Consider the following 17,456-nt stretch of genomic DNA (forward strand, 5'->3'; position numbering starts at 1 on the left):
GTTAGCCATGTTTAAGCTAGCATTATATTTAAGGAAGACTAATAAAAATAGTTGTTTTTTTTTTTTTTTTTTTTGAGTATTTGATATGATGGCAGCGTTGGCACTAAACCACAATGTTTAGTTAACAGTGTTTTTAACGTTTAGCTTACCCCACTTGAAGCCTAAAACTATCCCAAAACAGGACCGTGTAGCCACCACCTGTCTCCACGATCCATCCTATGGACGTTACGTACGGCGGCCGGACGGCACTTCCGGTTGTGCATGCGCGGAGGAGGCGTTGCGGGTGCAGCATCCAGAGCTACGAAGACGACGGCGACAATGGCCGATATATCACTGTACCTCACAAACGTGAATGTGTCGATAGGACAGAACATGGCGGTGGAGCAGGTCGGTAAACGCAGTTCTCTTTTAAAACCAGCACATTTCGTCGTTCTCGTTGTGTGTACTGAACATGGCTCAACGCCTGTACTGTAGCATGCTGTCACTTGTCAGCTGTGTCATGTCGCTCAGGTGCTAATGACTGGATTCCTTTATGTTTCATGGACATCACCAATCCTTGCAACTGTGTTTTATGCCACCTTGAGGCTGTAATTAAGGACACACACACACACACACACTGTCCTTCTGTCCTTGTGTTTGTGTTTTCCCAGAGTCCAAACCAGGCTAAGGGCTTTGAGAGTGTGGAGCTGGGGGAGCTGGACAAGAGAGAGGAGCAGCAGCGGAGGGAGAAGGTTCCTCGTCGGATCATCCATTTCTCCAGCGGGGAGACGATGGAGGAGTACAGCACCGACGAGGAGGAAGGAGAAGACAAGGAGCCGGAGATGAAAGACCTGCTGTCTTCCCCTGTCGATGCGGTGAGGGTGAGGAACAGTGGAGGGACGGGGAATTCATTTGTGAGAGAGGAGGAACAGTGTAGGCTACTTGTTCGAGTGGGGGACAAGGAGTTTGTGTTTTCTGAGCAAATGCCTACCTGGCCTATATTAAAATGTGACTTTGACCGTACTTTTTGGCATTACAGTCACAAATGACCTGGGGTCCATACTTCTGGTTCCACATGTGGAGAGCCGCCACATCCACCATCTCAGGTTTGTTCGTAAAGATCATTATTTACAACCACGAGGGACCTGTAGGGCTCATATCACAAAGATTAATGTGTTTCCTAGTCGTACAGTTTTCTGCTGTCACCGAGTTGGCTCACCGTTAACCAGTAAATCACCATGGCAACCCATCACTAATCTCACCTCATCATTCTCGCATAAGTGTTTTTCTCTTGTAAACATCTCACTTAGTGTCACTTGTCATAGTAAGTTAAGCGCTTTACCTCTGTCAAAGTGCATTCTGGACTCACGCTGGGAAGGTTTAGTGATACTAGGTAGCTCCAAAAGAACCTGACTCTGCAATACAGGACAGAGCTTTCTAAAAAAATTTAAAAATTTTTTAGGATAATGTAAATGCCAGGCTTAAAATGCATTTCTAAAATGATGCTTTAGTGGAATTTGTTATTTTGAATTGTTTTTGAATTGTCCTTGGTATTTTCCAGCCTGCGACTACCTGGGGGAGAGGATGGCCTCCCTCTTTGGCATAACATCAGCTAAATATCAGTACGCCATTGATGAATACTACAGGATGAAGAAAGAGGTATGTTGCAGGCACCTTTAGAAAGTTACTGTGGTTCTGTTTTCATTCACTAGCTGACGTTATCCACTCTTGCATCACTGCACTAGCGGGAGGAAGAGAAAGAAGAAAACCGCTTGTCAGAAGAAGCAGAACGAACATTCGACACGCTGCGATCTCAGAAAGACGAACGCAAGCCAGTCACTGGAGCAGAGCAGGCGGCTCATCCTGATGTGACCTATCGGGTCGAGAATGAAAATCAGGAACCTGAAAGCACCATCCTGTTATCATCCAGGCAACCTAACCGCCCTTAAAAAAAAAAACGTTGCACGTTTGCACTTTAATGTCTGATAATTTTTTAGAGAGGGAAGAATTGTGTTGTTTCACCAAGCTCCGTTTGGTTTGTTTACTACACAGCTTTAGATGGGCAGTACTGCTGTATGGTGGTTGTTTGGCAAGGAAAAAAGAGGTTGAATTACTCCTCGGAAGTGTCCCGTTGCAACAGTGCAGCAAATGATAAAGTAACTGCTGGATAATGGAGCAACATACATGGATCCTTTCATCTTTTCCTGGTCCTTAATACGAGGCGTGTACTTCAGAAACATGTCAGTAAGAAAATGCTAGCATGCTATCGGGTACTATGGTATTAACATTCTTACATTTTAATTCAATTTATTCCGATGTTTTGTCACATTTTGTGAAGCTATTACATTATCTGGCAGCGTGACATTATCAGTTGCTACAGCAGCCCTTAAATGTTGCCCTTCTGTGCCTCTAATAGACCGGACACTGTGCCTAAATCACCAATACAGCCAAGTCAGTGACAGATCTGGACCAAGCATGAATTTAAGATTTAAGAATGATTTAAAACGTAGAAATAGTCTTCGATTTAACTAAATGGATGCTTTGCTTTAATCTAGCATTAGATTAATTGGGTTCTATCAAGAGCTTGATAAAGTCTGTGTGTGTTTGTTTGTTTTTTGTTTTTTTTAAATATACATTTCCTGCTTTTAGTCCAGATCTGTTTCATTCTGCTGCACCAAAGAGCTGGCCATTTTAATAGTCCCTCACCAGTTAATATGTTGTCAGTATTAATGTTAACTAAGCTTGTTTTGCACTTAATGTCTGTGGAAGCACTGAACAGCTTTAGTCTTGGTTATTAGACTAGATGACTGACATTTTGTTAAGAAATTACAGAAGCGGGTTCAGTTGTTCTCCGTTCCTCTTGTCATCAGCCTCATCTGCTACAGATAGAAAACAAAAAGTAGTAGATTTTGTATTTGGGCCTTTATTAATGGCAGGGAGCATTGTTAATCTACAGCTGTATAAAATACATTTAAATTTACATTTTTAACTGTTTTTAGTACAATTGTTTTATATTTATGTATTATTTAACTGAACTGACTGCACTTAATTTAAACATTTTCTATTGCTTTGGTAACAATGGAGTGAAATGTTAATAAAAATCATAGTTATTGTCTAATTTGCACACTTGTCTGTGGGGGTTTATCAAACTAAATGGTACAAATGGGACAAATCAGTATTATTTTACCAAGTTAATACAGACAGTCCTGCTGTTTACTGTGCTATAGTGCGAGTGATGCAAGTGGGCTGTTTTTGTCACTGCTAACAAAGAGCCTGTGTTGTTCCTTGTGCAGACTGCTCTGAGGTCAGAGACCCTGCCCACTCGCTGCACAATGTCACCATTCTCAGGTCAGAGTGGGTTTCTGTGGTCCAGGGCGACCTTCACATCAACCCCAACGCACCATTACTGCTGCCGGCATGCACAGCAAACGTGCCATACTCTCATTCACAAATGGGTGCTAAATGATAGCTGCTAGGTTTCATGGTGGCATTTAATTTGTAACCTAAATGAGAAATGTAGCATGATAACATTTCTTAATAACCACTAAAGATAAACAGCATCAGCAGCCTCTCAATAAAAGCAGTTCACCGGTGTTTTAGGAGGTAACGACAGACTAAATTACTTCGGATGGAATTGCTGGGTGGTGATCATTCAGAGCATGAGAGGAAGTTTCCCTGTCAGTATAATAGCTGTGTTCAGGAAAACCAGTAAAAACAACGTCATATGTAGGCAGACTGGAAAATTATAGATTTGTGCTTTTTTTTTCTCTTGAACTCTGAGAAATCACTTAAAACACAATGAATAGCCTGTTGCTGAATATATGTCACACAACGTCATTACTGCGGTGCCATGATGAGACAGCTCACACAGTGAAGTCAATCTAAGCCGCATAAGGCAGAGTCACGCAACACCACCCACCGACAGCCTGCACTGCCAGCTACACAGTCTTCAAGGACTGTGATGCAAGGCTCAAGGCAAAAAAAAAGAATCTTTATCTTTATTATTACACTATTGAGTTGATTTTTCTTTTGGAACGAGCATATTGTGCGTATTCTTCAAGAGAATCATATTTAATGTGTCAATTTTCACGTGTAAATGAGATTTGGTGTGGTTGAGTAGGAGGAATAATGCCAGTATAATTATGTGAGACTTGACGGAATGGAGGAGACTAATTCATTTTCTGCTGGCTCCCATGAGATCGATTTCTGTGGCAGAATTCGAATGCTAAGATCCATTACTGGTTTTACTGTTTGCATGAATCATAATGAATGTAACTTACAGGTTAACATCTTGCATACATTATAAGAAGTGTAGTCCCTTTGTCGCGAAGCTGCTCTTCAGGGTGAGTTGGCTCAGTAGCCATGTTGACCATGACACCTATTACGAAAATGCCTTCCCTTGGTTTTATGTCAGTTTCCAAAACTACAGTTTTCAGTCCTTCAGCTCCAGCTACATATTTACTAGACACACAAAGCCTTGGTATCAATACTCTCTTCTAACTGTCAGCAAGAAAGCAGATAATTGTGCTTCCCAATTTACCTCAGGCATCACATTTCTGCATGCATCGCCAACATCGCTGCCTCGATGAGAGAGAGGCATCTTTAGCTCAACTTCTCCAAGACAGAATTCTTGTCTTCCCAGCCAGACGTTCAATAAAACACGACATCAGCATTAACATAAGGTCTACAGTGATTGTCCCCACTGTTTGTGGGGTAATCACTGATGATCAACTGAGCTTTACCGACCATGTCTCCTCTCTCTTAAGGTCATGACAATTTGCTCCTTTTAACATCAGAAAGATCAGAGTCTATCTTTCAGACTATACAACGCAATTCACTGTACAGGCTCTGGTCATATCTCAGCTTATTGATGGGGTTATCAGCATGCACCATCAAACCCCTTCAGATGATCCAAAATGCAGCAGATTTTTTGATCAGCAAAAAATAATACACATTACACCACTTTTCACATCTCTGCACTGACTTCCTGTAGCTGCCAGCATCAGCTTCAAACCCCTGACCCTTGTCTACAAAGTGGTCAACTCAGCAGCTCCAGCTTACTTGAACTCCCTCATCCTGGTCTACAATCCCTCTTGCTCACCGCGCTCTGCAAGCGCATGAATGAATAAGCGCAAGATTGTATGAATAATGTACCTGGATATGACTGCAACTGCCATAAGGAACTAATAAAAATAAATATATGATCGAGTAATTAGTTAGATGTTAGATGAGGCCATAAGAATATTCTACAATATCATCTTCACAGTGATCTTGTGTTTGCAGTCTTCTCAGTCGTGGGTACAAAGGGAAGAGTTTCAGGCTGAGCACGCTGCTTGTGTGGTGTCGTGGTTCTGGGCGTCAAAAGGGGCACGTAGCTTGTTGAGGTCATTCTGTAGATCAGAGTCTTCGGTACAGTACAGGGGGCTCTGTAACCCTTTGTAACCAATGACAGCTTCATTTCCTTGCCATATGCTGCACGTGTTGTTGCCAAGGTAACAGGTTTCCAGTTTTGGTGAGTGGGCTTGTTTTGACAGGACTGAGCCACCTTTTATTGTGGTTCACCGCCTGATCTAAATACAACAATAAAAGCAATAAAGCACATTTAAGCACTTTCTGAACTTCTCCTTTCCCGTGTCGCTCCCGATTTACCTGGTGTTTGTTGGGAAATAACGGTAGAGGACGAATCTGGAACACAGAAAAGAAGAAGAGCAGAAGAAGAAACCCTTTGATAGAAAACGGAGCCTGAAGAATAAAGAAAGACGACATCTTGCGAACACTGGTCCCCTCCTGGCCAGTTCCTGGTGAATCCCCTAGAGGGCAGTACTGTATTTACCAGGAGAGGTAAACCAGGCTAACTGGGGTTACTATGGGCCAGTAACACTATTTTCAAAACATAGACAGTGTCTAATACATAAACAGACTGAGTAGTAAGTTTGTTCAACCTTTTAGGAAAAGTTTGAACAATTGCATAAAGGTGGCTGCAGATCCTAAACAGGACATGATGATGGATGGACAACAAAGTGTCGTCAAATCCTTGCTGATCTTTCTTTATTTTTTAAATTTGGGATTTGGTTATAACAAACAGAATGGTTTATGGCCTGGTCTACATAACAGCCCATGCACACTTTTGAGCGGCCTCTGTCTGGGAGCTGTGAGACACACAGCAGTCATCAGATATCAGTGATTAAGAGGGAAAATCCAGAGTTGAGACTTCACAATGCCATTCCTTGTGACTTGATGTCTACCGGTGCCGCCGCTAATGTGTGTGCATGCACTATTAGAAGCCTGCTTGCTTGGCCTCAAGGGTCCGTCCCAAACGTTGCTACACCTTCATCCCCTGCCTGTGCGTCCACTCGCTGGCCTCGAGCTGCCTGCCTTTTCCGAGCATGCCTGACATTTTTGTGGCCTTTGAATGCTGGAGGTGGGAGTAGGAGGTGTCAAGTGCTGTTGGGTTAATAGTTTGCCAAGCATTTTCACTTCTGATTTACTCAAAGGTTGTCTTTGAGTCTTACCACAAGTCCTAAAAATGTATTACACTGCACATGACTGCCATATGTGCTGATACATCCACTCTGTGATTAATCAAGGCGCACATGCAGCTTAGTCACTCACAAAATAGTGTTAAAGCAGCTAAAGTATACGCAGTTTGTGCTGTAGACGCAAACCCCCCCCCCTGCATGTCAATCTGCTACCTGGCTGACACAGAAACATCTTGGTATGTTAGGGGCCTGTTGCGGCAAATTTCCTAGAGATACAGACAGGACGGCCGTTCCTCGGTGGTAACAGTGACACGCTCTGTATGTCAATGGAAAAGAGAGACAGGGGTGAGGAAGTAGAGAGACACAAAGAAAGACAGTGAGACATATAGAAAGACAGAAAGAAGGAGGATGATGAGAATAGCAGTAGCCCCTTTGATGTGGGCCTCAGCGGGCTCCTATGTGCCGAAGACAAGTCAGGCCTGAAGGGGATTTCCAGCCCTGCTTGGTCTCCTGTCTCACCCCCTTAGCCTTCGCTTCTTCCGTGGGCTATAGCTTAAAAACACAGCACAGACAAAGGCTTTGGCACTGGCAGTGTGGGGTGACAGGTATTGTCATTTTGGTGAAAAGACACCGTTTCACGACTACATCCCTTTAGGGTGGGGTGAAGTGAGGCAGAACATGGCAGGTGAAAGAGTGTGGGTTGCTTTGCTGTGGGGCAAGAAGTTCCTTTTTTCTTTAGGTCTGCATGTTAAATGATGACACTGTCACATTTCCAGCTCTGTATAGGCTTTAAAACATGCTCATGTGTCAGCTCATGGAAACATTAGCATCTCTTGTGGCATTCAAATCGTCCTGCAATGGACAGTTTGCAAACCTGCAATCACAAGATCTACAATTCTGCATTATTTATTTTCCCTCAAGTGTCCTTCTTTTTAATGCCTATAAAATGGCCTTGATGCATGATTTCATCATACATTACCCTCCACTACAAAGCTCCTTGTGCGTGTTTTCGAACACGTTGTGCAGTTCTCACTGCGCTCCCTCACTGTCTGCATACAGTGCACTTTACACACCCAAACACACATGCACACACCCACATAGAGAAACATACACTTGACTGTCAAAAATGTACTTTACACACACACGCACACACACACACACACACACACACACACACACACATACACACACGGGTTAGTGGAAAGTCCCTGGCATAACCTGCCTTCTATCTCAGCTGCAAGGTTGCTAGTACAGTTGGCTGCTTCACTGACAACAATGCTAAAACAATATGACCTGTGGACCTGCACTATACTTTACCAGCTGCTCCTGCATCGATTGGCCTGCTGTTTATTCAAGGGGGGGAAAAGAGAAAGGTTTAACTAAATGCACATAAAAAAAGAGCTTTTAAGGGCTTGAAATTAGCACCAGCTACCACATGTATGTGGCTGGAGAAGCTCAAGTCCACGCAATAACTGCTCTTTGGTAGACCTTGTGGTGGGTGTTTAATAATTCTTAAAACAAAAGTAAAATAACTGGACGGATAAAAAACAACCAGATGTTATTCAGAATGCACTAGGATAGTTTAGTCCATTTCATTTCCAATATCTGACATGTTAGTTTATTGCTCTCCCTTTATCTTGACTGTGTCATTTAATTGTTCTGCATGAGGCAGCAGGAAACCACCTAGTTTTGAAACTAGGAGTCAGTCAGCTGGGCAAACATTGAATTCAATTAAACTATTCCTCTAATTACGTATGTCCCTTTTCTCATTAATTTCATTGATCATGTTTAAACATGTGATAAAAGTTAGTGCATTTATCTGCTTATATAAAAAAAACAAAAACACGTCCGTCAGGTACATGGAATTCATGAGTCAGTTCCCTGATCAATAAAAGCATCTGACAGTATCTCATCCTTATCAGTGTTCTTGCTGTGATTGCCAGACACATAATGACACAGACTTCCTTCAACCATCACCCAGTGGATGGTGTTTCTTTGATTACAAGTTTGAATTATTTTTTCTGTTCTGGACACCAGTCACCATTGATGGATATCAGCAGCTTGTGAAGTCCCAGTGCAGAAATGATCTGCGCTGCAACAGTAGCTGACTAATAATTATGTTCTTACAAAATCCTATGTGGATATTGTATAGATCAATTTTGCTTTTTTTTGTGCATTGATACCATGTTAAAATAAGGGGATGGTGCCAGAGGTATTGTTAGCATGGACACAGGTCTGATGGTTGGCCTACTAGTTGAATGGATTACACAGTGACGTAAAATGACCAGCTACACAGTCCCAAACCAACCACAAAGAGACAGAAAACAACTAAAACGAGACAAAATGACCACAAAGAGATGCAAAGTGATCCCACAGACACAAAACAACTCAAATGAGACAAAACGACCACAAACTCAGGCTAAACAAAAAAAAAAGAGAGAGAGAGAAAGAGATGCAAGACAACTGAAGAGGAGTGACCACAAAGGGAAATGACTACCTGTGGATGAATAGATTAAAAATAGAGAACGTTTAAAGCCCAAAACAGTTATACCATATACTACACATTATGTCATTAGGTAACAGACTGCTGTCACAAACTTTACACCTATGACTATCTGGACCACCACTTAAATGTCACTTCTACGTGGAACAAGTAGCAGCGTGTCTGATCGGTCGTAGCCTTTTGACTTTATTTGAGAAACACTGACTGGTCAGTGGGCGTTTTGTTTTCAAGGGTGGAGGCCTGCTCCCGTTTTCAGAGTGGCTTATGTAACTGTTGGTCAGAGCACAACGGTAGTGAAACATCCTCTGCAGAATAATGTTCCTGTCTGGGTGGAGTGTGGTTCTGCAAAGGACAGTGAGGTCCAATGTATACTTAGGTACTTTCCAGTATCTGTCACATATGATCGCTGATCTCATGTACAGCAAATGGTGTGAACAGAGGTTTGAAACGCAGGAGCTGTAAAACTATCAGCTCCGCTCTGAGTCAGTGACAGAATAGTTTGTGAAGAGCTGGTCTCTAATTATTCAGACTATTTGAAACAGTCTTTTTAAAAATCATTCACACACAACAAGAACACGGATAAAGCACTGATAAATAATAGTGTATATGAAACTTACCAGTCCATAGGGTAAGGTAAGAACACACAAAGAACTTTTAAGTCTGTTTGTTAAAGCTACATTATGTAGTAAGTTGTTGTTTTTAAGTGAGGCTCTCCCTTCTAACCAATCACAGTATTTCAACTATTTCTGCTTGAATTGCAAGTCTCACGACATTCTTACTTAGTGTGATTTGATAAAGACTAATACCTGAAGAACTGTGCAGAGCGTAGCAGAGTATGGTAGATGGTAGAAGAGCACAGCAGAGCAGGTACAGAGAGAAACAAGTGCCAGTTAGTACACAAGTATATGTGGATAGATGGATTGTGGGGTTAACACATCCTGTCCCGAAACAGTTGATGAGGTTAAGGTGTTAGCAAACTCTTATTTACTGCACTAGCATCAGCATTAATGTGGACTTGCAAAACAGTTAAAACCAAAAACAATGTGGCTAATGGAGCTTAAACTGCTCTGTTGAGCTGATGAGAGCTGTGGATTTATCACTACAAATAAACTCTTTTACATTGCCCATAATTATTTGATCCATTGTTAATTGAAGATATCACCTACTGCAGCTTTAAAAACAATAAGACATAAAGCTCGAACCGGGATCAACAATGGCCTTAAGGAGTCAGATCACAAATAATCTGTCCTTGTGTTCATGTAATGCAGAAGGCAAAACCCAAAAACCCATGTGAAACACAAAGACTTTTCATTTCTATTGTTAGACAGTTAGACTAATGTTGAAAAGAGAACTTGAACCGCCGGTATTTATAGCGTACATGTATGTCTGTTTGTCATCTGCATTCCAAATACAGCCCTGTCTCAAATGTGTGTGTACATTTGGGTATAAAAAAATAGACCAAACTTGATTCCCCTCTTCTAAATATGACAAGCCTGGGTGTGTCCAGTCACCTACACAAGCCAAAAGGAATAACAGAGGTAGAGGTCAAGTGATAGTGAGCGTGGCCCACGCCTGGTGATATAACACGCCACGTCAAATTTGTGCAAGACGTCGCCTACATGAAGAATGTTATATTTTCTTTGAAAGCACAGGACATGGTTTAGTTGAAAGGATGATGCGGGTGAAGGCAGCATGTGCTGCTCGGTGGTTTTACTGTTTCGCAGGAGCAATGCCAAGAATGTCGTCTCCCAGATAAGGTCGAGCACTCGGGTACATCTCAGCACAGATCACTGTCTATCCGAACATCATGTCACGAATCTGATGCTAATACGCACAAGGAAATCTCCCAACATCCTGGAGAGGAGGAAACTCCCTACTTTTGTTGTGGCCAACCCACGCAGCAGCAAAACAATGGGTATTTTTAGCCCCTTTTCGAAAAAAAAAAAGGTTAACCCACTTACCAGCGGTGTTAAAATGAAATTGCTATTTACATTTTTTGGAGCCTTTTTTTTTTTTGAGTCAAGCTGAAGCCTGTCTCCTGTCTGTTGTTATCATAAAACACTTGTGGCTGAAAGCTTTGCATTTTTTGAGTGAGGACATGTGCGGTGAGGGTGCATTCAAAGCCCACGAACCAAACGCAGCCTCACAGCTAAGTGCTTGTTATGTCTGTGCCTCGTACACCGTACTGTATATTTATAGAAAGGCTTTGGTTCTTTTATCTTCCCTTTAAATTTCCTCAACACAAAAGGATCCCACGCCTTCTGGATTCCCTACCAGACCAGGCTGTTTGTCTGTCTGTGGGGAAAACGGTTCATGACACACAGAGGGAAATATGAGAGGAAGAACAGAGGGAGGCAGTCAAGCGACTCATTGTCCCAAGTTGTGGATTCAGCAGGACAAAATATATGGGACGCGGAGTAAGAGAGGAATTCCCCCAGTAAGTTCAAACAATTGCAGATGTGCGCCTGGCTGACTGCTACTGCACACATCTGGGCCAGAAAGCTTCCCCGCACACCTCCTCTTCCATCCTCTGAGACCTCCCTGTCTCATGTTTGAAAAAGCTGCCCCCCGCTCTACCCTGGCAGGGCAGAGGGTAAACCACGACTCACCGAATCCCAGTGGATCCGCAGCAGGCTGGGTATCATACAGTAGGAGGCCTGCAAAGACCATTATGCTGTCGGCTGGCTGGGGAGATTTGGCGGAGGGGGAAAGTTCGGGGGAATTTCAGGCAGAGATGCAGGCCCATGCTATGTGCTACTGGAGGTCAGCAGGAGTCCGCCACTTCTGCAAAGCTGCACTTTTAACATACTGATTTGTTACAGCTTGATTTTCGTTTCTTGAAACTACTTCTCCAAATAAAGCAGCTGTGTACTTTGTCTTTCATGCACATAGCCCATTCTTACAAACTCCAAAAAAAAAAAAAAGTTAAAATCTGTATAAAAGATGTGTGAATGAGCAGAATGTCTGATTGTTGTGTTGTAAGTGTTTTTAATCTGTGCCACATGTAGTTAATGTGCAGTACAGCATGTTCCTTGAATAAGGAACACTACCACCTACTACTAATGACCCATAATTGTTTTCAATTGTTCGACATGCACTCAAGATGCATTTTTGGCATCGCTCACCTGCCACATGTAGTGTGACTCCTCAAACACAGACATGCACCTGAGTTTGTCAGACTTGTTTACGCTCACCCAGATACAAGAGGCACTCCACACGGGCTGGAGGCACATGATGTGCATGCGCAAACACACACTAGTGGGAAATTCCCAGCAAAAACTCCGCTCTAAGAGTCCTCTGTGAGCACATTCCTGTGTTTTTCATAACATCTCACTGCTGAAATGAAAGTCGATTTTACAGTTGTGGTGTAGTTTTGAAGATCGAGCGTACCCTCAAGCTAGCAATAAATCTTCATAGACTGAGGATATTGCATGTAAGCTTATATCCTTGCTAGAGTTCCTTGATGCAGATCTCTATGGGAATGTGAGGGAGCATGAAAGAACAGGCAGAGCAGACAGGATGAGGAGGAAGAGACCAAAAGGTTTGCGAGAAAAAGGATTCTTTAGGTCATAGTCATGTACAAACAGCACTGTCTATTTTAGCGAGGTGACATACGTAGGATTCACGCTTTGCCAGAACACAGAACAGCATCACGGCTAAATATAAACAGTCGTATCACTTGTTGTAGTTTTTGGGAACAGTTTTCTCATTTCAAATTCCCCTACCATTCCCTGCGATGACTTCACAGCTGAGTGTGGCTATTTCTTTCAAATCCCCGTTTGACTATCTAACATAACCAAATAGGATGAATGAGAGCATGTTTTCCATTTGCGGGACAATGTGGACACTCAATTAATGGATGCATAAGCATGAGAAAAGGGGGGATTTTTATAGGCGTACAGTACAGTGTGCTAAAAAAAAAACATGTCAGGCTTTTTGGTGACTTTTTCACAGACTAGCCCCCCACGAGCAAACCGTCTACCAAACGTTGTTCTTGCTCCAGGATTGCTTAATATTTGATTTTTGTCATATTGCTCTGATGCATCCCTTTAATCGTCCTGTGTGTGTTGGATTTTTTTTTTCTATTAGCTGTCAGTTAGTTTGCCTGCTGCTGCACTGTACAGTTGGCACTGGTGCAAAACAGCAGGGTGTTTCCTTTTTTCATAAGCCATCAGAACACGACAGGCTTAACTCTTTTATTACTGAAGCCACCAAGCAGAAACACCTAGCCTCTAAAGTAATAACACATTAGCCATATCAGCCTAACTCAAGGTGCTTTTGTTGTGTTAAGCTTGTTCGATTGCAGCCAGGCGGCATCGCCACTGGAAATATGTGCAGTGAACTAAAAGATGATTAATAAGCAAGTAGTCGCAGCAAATTAGACAGCGAGTTGCTTTTCAAGGTTTTCTGGCCTCTAGGAATACTGCAGCTCGTTTTCTGGTGTGAGTTCTGCAAAGTGAAAGACACGGCTTCAAAGCCTGAGGGCAAGGAGTAAAGTTGCACCCACTGCTAGCGTGTGAGTAAAAACCCTGCATGTCTGGTTTGCAGACTAATATCAAATGATGGGCATTAAAAGAGCACATAATGAGATAGCCTGGCATGAGGCATAGGGCAGTAGGAGTGATCGCAGTTGGAGGCATGACTGTCGAAGCTGAGCAGTAGAACCTGATAGTTAAGGCTTGTCTGAATACGCCTGCACTGAGAGCCGCTCTGCAACGCTCTCAGCCTCAAAACACTGAGAAATACTATGAAAAAGAAGAAGAGGTTTTGGGTTTCCTGCTGCCCTGTGGCACGGCACAGTGAGACATGTTTACTTCCTCAAACAGCTGACTTAAAGAAAGTGTAAAATTAAGGTTGCTTTTCTGGTTTCAAGTCCCCCCATTTGGATGCCATGTCAGGTCGGATTGGTCTTTCTGTGCACGTAGGCCCATAATGCAGCAATGTGCATGTGGTATGGCAAGCCTACTCTATTTACAGAATCTAATTTAATCTGTCCACCCTACAGGACAGCTTTGTGGTTATATTCGGGAGAAACAGCATGTGGGAGTAATGGCTGTCTAAAACAGCTATTGAGCTCACCCACCACTTTAACATCCAGCCACGTGGGTTTCTTTTCATATTGGATTTTTTTTTTTTAACATTAGCTGTGCAGAGACAGGCTTGAGTGTTGTGTCCTTCACGGGGATTTTATGCAGAGGTTATTCATGGCTTGCATTTCGTGAGACATTTATGGTGACATATGTGAGGATATCTCCCCCACCCTCTCCACGCTGGTTCCATTATTACCACAGACAACTGCTCTTTTATGGTTCACTCAGAAAGACCAGCTGATGAGATCCCAGTCAGATCTTACTCATGGGTCATACTGTCAGGAAAAAGGAGACATAACATCAAAGGAGGGGTGAGAGTGGTGCTGAGGTCGTTATCAATGCCCTTTTGAGTCTTTCTGTAAAATTCTTATAATTATACTGATAACCTTACACCTGAGACTGTGAAAAAGAAACCTTTGGTGGGCTAGAGTCTGGTACGATATTTTACACCTAGTAATTTTAAATCACAAGAGAACCTCAGACAGCTAGTGCGCACAAAATGTGTGAGGCACATGTTGATAATGACTCATTATGACTTCCTCTGCTTGCACCACTTTGCCTGACCTTAGCCCTTGCCCTTGAGCTGGAAGGTCAATACACCACATGAACACGCAACGCTCAGTGACTAACTTTCCAGGTGAAATTCTTCTGCACGTCAAAAGATGGCAGAGGGAAAGCCACAAAAGATCTCAAACGGTTTTATGGACTGATTAAACCATAAAGCGTCACGACTTGGGGCTCGCATGTGTGTTTCTGGAACATACTCAGTAATCTGAATTGACAGTATAACTCATGATGGTAGCAGTGGAAAGAGTTCAGATGTGTACAGAAACATTTTTGTTTGCTAATTTACTGAGAAATGCATCAAAACTGCTTGGTAGGAGCTTCATCATGCAGCAAGACAATTGTCCAAAACACTCGACATAGTTGATTAGAGAGTTATAGGCTGCCCAAGTCAATTACCAAACCTTGACCCAATTGAACATGCATATTGCTGAAGAGGCACCTGAAGGGAGGAACCGTAGAAACCATATCTAGGCTACAGGAAAAACCTGAATAACAAACCAAAATTTGTTCCAATACTTTTACTCACTCACAATTTAGGCTGATCTGATAAAAAGGTCATACGTAGTACATTATTTCCATATAAAAATCGAAATACCTGCAAATGAAACATTGTGAACTTTGGTCTCATAATCATCGTTCGATCTTGAACTCAAATGTCACAAATGAATTGTGAATTGTGCTGCCTTTCCAGTGTCTTTGGAGGGGACTAGTAGCATGTGATCTGTATTTGGACACAGTGTTAAAACATGTTCTCACCATCTCAAATTTTCTCTCAGTATGCAAATTGATTAGGCGGAGCTGACTGACTTGTTACCAAAAAGGACAAAGATATTTATGTCAGATGCCATTTGCTGCATTGTTTAAACCGCTTCTGTCAAACGTGCTTAACCACAGCTATTACATATAGTTTTTTTGCCAGACAGGTGGAGTTGCAGGGACTCTCCTCTTACTTGGCAGGTTTGCTAAAAAGAAATGCGGCCATGCCCTCTATAATTGCAAGCAAGACCACCTGCATGTAAGTTTTGGACGATTCAATTGGAATCGCCTCGATTAAAACATCTTTTTCCTCATCCATATGGGATATGCAGGTAGAGATTGCTTGTTGACCACAGATAAATGCCTCCAGTATACCCGCTGCACACTTTACTGAGGTATGAAGGAGGAAGAGAGAGGGAGTTTCTTATTTCCTTCTTGAGTTCTTTAACACCCAGCCTTGGCCTTGAATTTGCATATTTTATTTGTAGTGAGTGACACTGGAACAGTTACATAGTGTTTTGGTTTCTATTCTAATGAAATAAGTAAGGATTGTTTTCCCTTAACCTCGGGGCTCTGTTGCTCCTAACGTGCTCTGTATTTAGCTGGAACATCGTCAGAGCAGCACTAAAGGGAATTTGGTCATAAAAGCAACGATATTACCATAACAGTGCATGAGTGGAATATAGGCAAGGTATGCCAAAAAATAAAGGCCAGCAGCAGAATTTCCTGGCTAATACTATCTGTATATAAAACGTGTATTACAATAGACTTGACCTAGCTGGCGGATGATTGAACTCATTGAAGTCCAAAATACAGAGAAGCTGGAGTAACAGACATCCAGTGGAACAAGAGTCAAACACCATTAGCTCAGGAGGTAGCATTTGGATGGTTGCTGTGCTTTGGTTGATCTATAATAAAAAGCAGAATAGATTTTCTCCTGAGAGCTTTGGCGTCTGTTCTGTGCTGTGGAGTAAAGCTGATCTGCCCTCTCCACTAAAACTGCAATCCTTGCACATGTTCATCTGCAGCCCAGTGTGACTGCACCTTAAGGATGTTTGGACACTTACACAACCAGTCCTGAGTGGCGAGATTCCTTCACGGTGACAAGAGATGATACACATTATGGGGTTTCTATTCAGAGTTAATACCTTAAGCATTTTTCACTGTAAGTGCAGCAACACTAATTACAACACGCTGTGAGGCTACTGTGCAACTATTGAAGGGTTTGCAACACAAAAAAACCACTAGTTAATTTACACGGTAGAGCGTGCCCATTCTAAAGAAGTCTGTAGTAAAAGGAAGCCAGCATGCACCATTGTTATCACTTGCAGTAGACTTATATCACATTTGCACCACTCTGCGTTTAGTCCATTTTAGATAAGCTTTTCCTAGAAGCTTCTTGCTGCATTTAGCTTCCTAGAAATTGTGTGTTTAACATCTGTGCAGTAAAATGTAATGAATGTCACTTTAAATGTAAAGTAAAAGAATGTACACAGTGGGTTTAGGCATATGCTTTGTACAATAAAACACCTATAGAAGGTGGTTTCAGAGAATCTGACTTGGGAAATTTTAAAATACATGTCAAATGTCAATGGTTATGGGAGGAAAAGTTGTAAAATGTTTCATACAAAATGAGTCTAACGTTTCATCTATGTTAAGAGGGTTTTCAGAAAATGCAGGCCCCATCATTATGTTCCCCTTAACATTTGTGATTGGAAAAGATTAGCAAGCCACTCTGGCATTACAATGTGAAAAAGTATTTTCAGAGATGATGGAGATCCCCCAGTCCCGAGCTCAGTCCCACGCCTCTTCTCGCAGGCTCGGGGGTGGGGGTCTTTCTGGTATTAAAGTTGAATACAGTGTGCGAGAGTCGCGCCGGTACAGAATGAGCGAGCCGCTCTTTCGCAGAGTGAGAACAAAAGCACGAGTAGAGAAAGAGAGAGAACAGAGGTGGTGGAAGTGAACAGGAAAGGGGGAGGAAAGTGAGAGGTATCAGGATGGAGGGGCATCGACGTGGGTGGGGGGGTTTGTTGTTTGGGTTGTGAAATGTAAAAGCAAAGGAGGCCCTTAAGCTCCAGCAAG

The 17,456-nt window shown here is 42.5% G+C and overlaps 1 protein-coding gene across 4 annotated transcripts; it reads left to right on the top strand.

Moving 5' to 3' along the window:
- The first annotated feature begins 270 nt into the window (after positions 1–270).
- On the top strand, positions 271–2,065 carry LOC113148987 (protein FAM177A1-like). 4 transcript variants are annotated; one of them, XM_026340788.1, is made up of 5 exons: positions 271–387; positions 651–860; positions 1,019–1,085; positions 1,541–1,638; positions 1,725–2,065. In XM_026340788.1, the coding sequence occupies exons 1-5, from the start codon at positions 319–321 to the stop codon at positions 1,926–1,928; spliced, it is 648 nt and encodes a 215-aa protein (XP_026196573.1). In that variant the 5' UTR covers positions 271–318; the 3' UTR covers positions 1,929–2,065. The 4 variants fall into 4 exon arrangements, with proteins under 4 accessions (XP_026196573.1, XP_026196574.1, XP_026196571.1 ...); XM_026340789.1 differs by having other exon boundaries at positions 651–854; XM_026340786.1 differs by having other exon boundaries at positions 271–860.
- Positions 2,066–17,456: the final 15,391 nt, after the last annotated feature.

Source organism: Anabas testudineus, chromosome 24 (assembly GCF_900324465.2).
Source record: "Anabas testudineus chromosome 24, fAnaTes1.2, whole genome shotgun sequence".
Lineage (NCBI taxonomy): Eukaryota > Metazoa > Chordata > Actinopteri > Anabantiformes > Anabantidae > Anabas > Anabas testudineus.

Bases quoted from the DNA above. Each gene is read 5' to 3' on its own strand.
- LOC113148987 (XM_026340786.1), top strand. From the start codon at position 540: ATGGACATCACCAATCCTTGCAACTGTGTTTTATGCCACCTTGAGGCT. The intron at 861-1,018 runs GTGAGGAACAGT...TTGGCATTACAG, and splicing joins CCCCTGTCGATGCGGTGAGG to TCACAAATGACCTGGGGTCC. The intron at 1,639-1,724 runs GTATGTTGCAGG...TCACTGCACTAG, and splicing joins ACTACAGGATGAAGAAAGAG to CGGGAGGAAGAGAAAGAAGA.